This window comes from Hibiscus syriacus, unplaced genomic scaffold, assembly GCF_006381635.1.
Source record: "Hibiscus syriacus cultivar Baekdansim isolate YM2019G1 unplaced genomic scaffold, ASM638163v2 tig00111200_pilon, whole genome shotgun sequence".
Classification (NCBI taxonomy): Eukaryota; Viridiplantae; Streptophyta; class Magnoliopsida; order Malvales; family Malvaceae; genus Hibiscus; species Hibiscus syriacus.
The window spans coordinates 689697-695400 of record NW_024063016.1 but is presented as its reverse complement, the minus strand read 5'-3'; the positions used below and the strand labels follow the sequence as shown (position 1 = coordinate 695400).

Sequence of the window (5704 nt, the reverse complement as noted above, 5' to 3'; positions counted from 1 at the left end):
AATACTATTTAATAGATACTATTATAATTATAATAAATTTGAATTAAACTCATACTTTGGTAAGAAACTTAAAATCTTAAAGTAATTGAAAATGAAATCAAGCTCTCACTGGTTAAATAATTTATTATTTGAAGTTAAAATTCATGGTTATAGACACCCCTTGGTCGTACTTGAGATAATATAACTCAGTTTATATAAAACATAACGAAAGGAGTAAATGGAGAGCCAAACTCCAAGCTTCAGTAAAACCGAAGCAATGAAGAAGGTGGCGATGACCAACCATCCCCTTGCATTATTCATTTAATAAAACTAAGTAGGAGTAGGCAATGAAGGAGGCTATCGTATTACCTTCTCTTTAATTGAATTAAATAAATAACAGCTAACTACTCGTACCCAAAAGTCCAAACGCAAAGGCTGGCAAGTGGAACTATCTTAATCTTTTATGTGTATGGCCTATGACAGATAAATGCCTGCTTTTATCATATGTATATGGTAAATAGTTAGTGCTTCTTTTTCTTGATTTTTCAGCTTTTATCAAAATATATAATAATTACATTATTCTAAGTTATTTTCGCATATGGGAATAGGATTTTGTTGTTGTTGTTGTTGTAAGTCCTTTTCCATTTGGTCATACATAAACAAATTCGATCTATGCGTGTGAAATAGAAATAGGGAGGTTGAATTCCATGAATATGAAGACAGAAGGATGTGTCCAAGACTTGTGGTACATCACTTGTGTTGTTGCCCATAAGGTGTCTGAGAAATGAAACAAAACCACGGCATTGACATATAATATCAAATTTTAAATTATTTAAATCACGCAAAATTCAAAAAAAAATCCCAACTATCCATTCCCAAAGAAAAAGACCAGAATGACAAGCATGCTATCTAAACTTCCATGTTTGTGAATTGTGATCAGAAGAAGACCAGAATTTTCATTTATATCTGTAGAATAATGTAGCGAATAGAAGAAAATAGAGAGAATGTAAACCTAAAATTTTGTTTTTCAGATGGATGAAAAGGGAACGATCATGTGCAAAAAGGCCCCACCAATTGGCAGAGTCCGAGCAATCAGACAGTAGAAGGTCCCAAAAGGAGAGCCACGCCAATCAACTTCCATGTTTGTGAATTGTGACCATCAATCTCAATTCTTTTTTTGATTATTCAATTTTAAAGATTTTTAATTATTTAATTGTAAATATTTATATATCTTTACGGATAAAATGTTTTTGACACCTCAGGAGATTACAATAGAAAAGCAAAATTGTTGAGTTCGATTCTTTTCAAAGAGATTGTGGGGAGGAGTCGATGCCCCATTTGAGTTCTTTTCAAAGGGAAGCAGCAGTAAAAAAGAAAGAAGAAACCACAGTGCATCTTGTTCTTTCCTTTCTCTCCTTTTCATGGCTTTAACTCGTTAAAACCCTCTTTTTCCTCAAGCCCACTGCATATAATCTCTATACAGAACAATAAAAGCAATGGATATATATATATATATATATATACTTCAATGCACATTCATGATTCAATCATAGGCAAAAAGAGAGAGCAAGAGTTTGATCCCATATATGCTTCAAAAATAATCACAAACTATTCCATCATTTCTGTAAGCTGTACACTTTTCTTATTCCTAAGAGATTCTCTATACCTAATTCTTCACAAAAATTTCACCCACAATCCAAATACCCCTATCCCTATATATGTATTAGGGTATGCAGTTTCCTCCAACACTTGCTGCTCCCACAAATTTAGTCATTGGCTTGCTCGAGTGTCCGCTGGAGTATTTTTGCTCACGGATGGTAACAGGAAACGCAGAATTCCTCACCGTGTCAATCGATCTTGTTGTGGTTTTCATGATGTCATCGGTCTTCGATGAAAATCCTTCCCATAAAATCCCGAAACCTCTTTGAGTAGTGTTTTGGACCAACAGCTGATATAGACGTAGGATCAGCTTGCAGGGATTTGTATGCATGCTCTAGTTTCTTGCTGATGTCGTAATCTTGTAAGATATCGATGATGCCAAAGTATAAGACTGCTTCATAAACTTCACCACTATATGAAAAGTGACCGGCTCCACCCCGAGTATACTGATCAAAATCGCTTCTTCTCACCATTCGTTCTGCTCTTGCTGGCATGTTCGCTCCTAACCGAATCAATGGCTTCCTGTTAAAACAAGACTATATATAAGATTGAGTTCAGTACATAAAACGCTAGATTGAAATTTGTGACAAGGAAACAGACTTTTAAGAAGTTTACAAGTTCTTATTTTAGTCTACTTTCACGGTCATCTAGTTTATGAATCATAAAGGACAGTATCTGCCAGTAGCAACATGCCCCACAAAAAAAAATTGTTGTCTTCTTGATTATACACACAAGAACAATCATACAACAAACGCAATCCTCAATTATTCCATGGGATATGGTCAAATTATACCGAATTTTGGCAAAATCCAATATAACTTTAGAGACGAAACCCGGCATAAACTTTAAACCCGTAAGCGACAGCACATACAAGCAACTGTGGCCAATAACCTTGCCCACTTCCACATCTATAATAAGCAACTAACTTGAACCACAAAAATAATTAAAGGAGACAGCAAAAAAAAACATACTGGCCAGCTAAAATCCGATCCATGTCTTGTAGCTCTGCCTCGAGAAATCTACATCCACGCATAAACTTTTCATTTTGATATGAATCCTCTTTGCCTGCATAGGGCGTGCATAATCGAATTAATATTTTTATTGCAACAGAAACACCAATAAAATTTCATATGAAAAAAAATACAATTGTCTATTAACTTACCTGTGCGTACGAGAAACGGTGATAACCCCATTTTATCACCTCTATTATCATCACGAAAGTGTAGTCCAACCAAAAGACTGTAATCCATAATTCTCTCAGCTTCCAAGAACTCACAATCTCGATCAATTTGCCTGCCACCATTTAGTTATACAAGTTAATGATGATAATTGAGAAGGATTATGAAGTGACATAACAGGTGCAGCAGCAGCAAAGAAATAGCTTACTTCATAAGCTCCTGGAATCGATTTCTTTGGAGGCGAAACACAAAATTGAGATCCAGATCTTTTAAGGTTGTGGTTTCGTCAATTTCATCTTCAGGCTTATCAGTTAAGCGACCATGGGAGGAGCCTTTAAGGTCAAACCGTCTATGGATTTGGTATTCCGAGCAGAACATGTTGCCCATTACAATGAACCGGGTCTGGTAATTTTAACCATATTAATTATTGAGCAAGTGAGGATAGTTCACCAATGAACAAAGCATAAAACGAGTAATTCAATTTATTTTCATTATATTTCAAACACAAACCTTCTGGCCACCGATAGGTTTGACACAATGTACGCCAAAGAACTTTGTCACAAGGGAATTTTCATACCGATTGACATGTTGGTAATAACTTGGAAGCATCCCGATAAGCACCTGAAAAGGTTAACCAAACTTTAGATTCAGTCTTAATCATTCCATGCATCAAATGTTTACCTTAACCACGAAAGCAAAGTGAAAATTGTGAAACAAACGATCTTCAAAATTCTCATTTGAGAACTAATGCATCAAGACACATTGCAACTTTCACATTATGTCAAATGGATTGGTAACTAACCTTGACTTCTGATTTCTTTACGGTCTTTATCATAAATCTATCATCTTGAGTAAGGTAAAAGAAGCTCCCACTCTTCCCCGGAGAAGAAAGCTCCCTCAGGGCGTCATTCCCACAGATAGCTAGCATGTATTCGGCCGGATCCACTTGGAATAGCTCTCTCAAATCTCTTTAGAAACCGGAAAGGAATCCAGTCAATAACATAGCAATAAACAATATCAATGTAATACTAATACCTGTTTGCAACCTAGCAAAAGCTAAAGCAACATACCTAAACACCACGGGACAATAATCCTTCCATCGGAACTCCACGGATTGATGAGAGGGTGTAAGCTTTGATCCTTCTGTAGGAAACCTCGTCCAGAACTTCTCTTTCGGATCAAAGTCGCTGGGTTTCAACTCACGCAATATCGAAGCATGTTTCCCAACAGAGTACCTATAACAAAAGAGAAAATCAAACCCTAATTCGAACGTAAGAGACATATATTCACCACCAAAACCTCGAAAAGATATTTCACCTGATACCTAATTGCAAATTGAGCATTAAATCGTAGTTCTTATGGCCTTTGGAAATAGTTTGTCCAGGCTTCTTAATTTCCCCACTAAAACAACAAGGGTTTCTTCTAAATGGCCTAAACCTATCTCTGTAAATCATTGAAGCTTCCATGTTATCGATTATATCACAAGTAATATCACCTGCTTCACCATCACTTTCCCATATGCAAATCCTTGGGAAATTCATGTTCCTTTCGCCGGCGCTTCCCCTACTATCCACCGACGATCTCTTCCTCGGCATAAGCCTCAAACTCTGTCCTCCCTTCAGAAAATTTTCTTTCCCTTCGTTTAGCTGTTGGAATTTCTTCATGTTCTCTTCGTTCCAAGCACCGATATAACAACTCCCGCTGGGCCACGATAAAACGCCGTTTCCTTTGGGGACTCCGTTTTCCCATTGTCCTTCGTACCAGCTTCCGTTTCCAAAAATCAGGGTTCCACGGCCGGAGATAACGCCGTTTTTCCATTCCCCGATGTATTCATTCCCGTTACTCCAAACATAACGACCCTGCCCGTCTTGTAAGTTTTTCTTCCACGATCCTTCGTAGTAATCCCCATTGGCGTAACGTTTAAGGCCATAGCCGTGTTTCCGATCGGAGCTCCATGACCCACGGTACATGTCTCCGTCGGGTCCAATGAAGGTCCCGAATCCTTCCATCCGACCCGACTTGAAATCGCCTTCAAAAGTGGCTCCAGATGACCAAGAGAACTTGCCTTTCCCGGAAGCTTTCCCGCGACGCCACTCGCCTTCGTACATACACCCATCTTTCCAAAGGTACTTCCCCGATCCGTTAGGCGCGTTGCCGGAGAAAGTGCCGATGAATAGATCTCCGTTAGGTAGGAGCTTCTCAACAGTAGCACCAGAATTGGCGTTGAGAAAGGGCGTATAGGTAGTGGTGGGAGTAACGCGCCGAGTGGTTGCTTGAGATCGAGTCCTGTGAGGGGTAGCCGTTGGAGTCTTCACAGTAACCAGCAAACAGACCTTGTCGTCGTCGTCGGATTTCTTCTTCTTAGAATTTGAAACGACGTGGGTCTGCTCATTGAACAGTGCTTCGTGCATTTTCGAGCGTTCTTCCCTCTGTGGCTAAAAAAGGAAAAGTTTCTTTCCTTGGGACTTACAGTATAATACTTGTCTCTTGGTTTCGTCCCCGAGATTCAGCTACTGCATTTCCGGCGAACAGGATTATAACTTTCTCTCTGTTTAAAACCTTTTATCTTTAGTTTCCTGTTCTTTGGTTTTCTTCTTGGAGAAAATGGCAAGAGAACGAAAATCCTACAGAGGAAGAAGGAAAATGAAACCCAAATTGAAAGACAGAGAGATTAAAAAAGATGTTTTGGTACCAAAAAAAAATATCAATTTTTAAAATAATATATTTGCCTGAAACAAACCATCTTCTCCCTTTAATTGAAACACTAGATATATTTACCTGCTAAGCTGCTTCTTTATTTTCAGAGGACAACTTTATCCGAATATGCCCTTTGGTTTTGACCCAAATAACGGGATTCCAATTCATCTCATATTTTTCGGTAAATCTAG

The 5704-nt window shown here is 38.2% G+C and overlaps 1 protein-coding gene across 1 annotated transcript; it reads right to left on the bottom strand.

The window, feature by feature from the left end:
- Positions 1 to 1540: 1540 nt before the first annotated feature.
- Positions 1541 to 5442, bottom strand: LOC120155644 (phosphatidylinositol 4-phosphate 5-kinase 1-like). Its single transcript, XM_039167149.1, has 8 exons — positions 4134 to 5442; positions 3887 to 4051; positions 3619 to 3784; positions 3327 to 3437; positions 3025 to 3218; positions 2801 to 2931; positions 2610 to 2703; positions 1541 to 2160 (listed from the first exon to the last, which is right to left on the bottom strand). The coding sequence occupies exons 1-8, from the start codon at positions 5225 to 5227 to the stop codon at positions 1857 to 1859; spliced, it is 2259 nt and encodes a 752-aa protein (XP_039023080.1). The 5' UTR covers positions 5228 to 5442; the 3' UTR covers positions 1541 to 1856.
- Between the last annotated feature and the right edge of the window lie 262 nt (positions 5443 to 5704).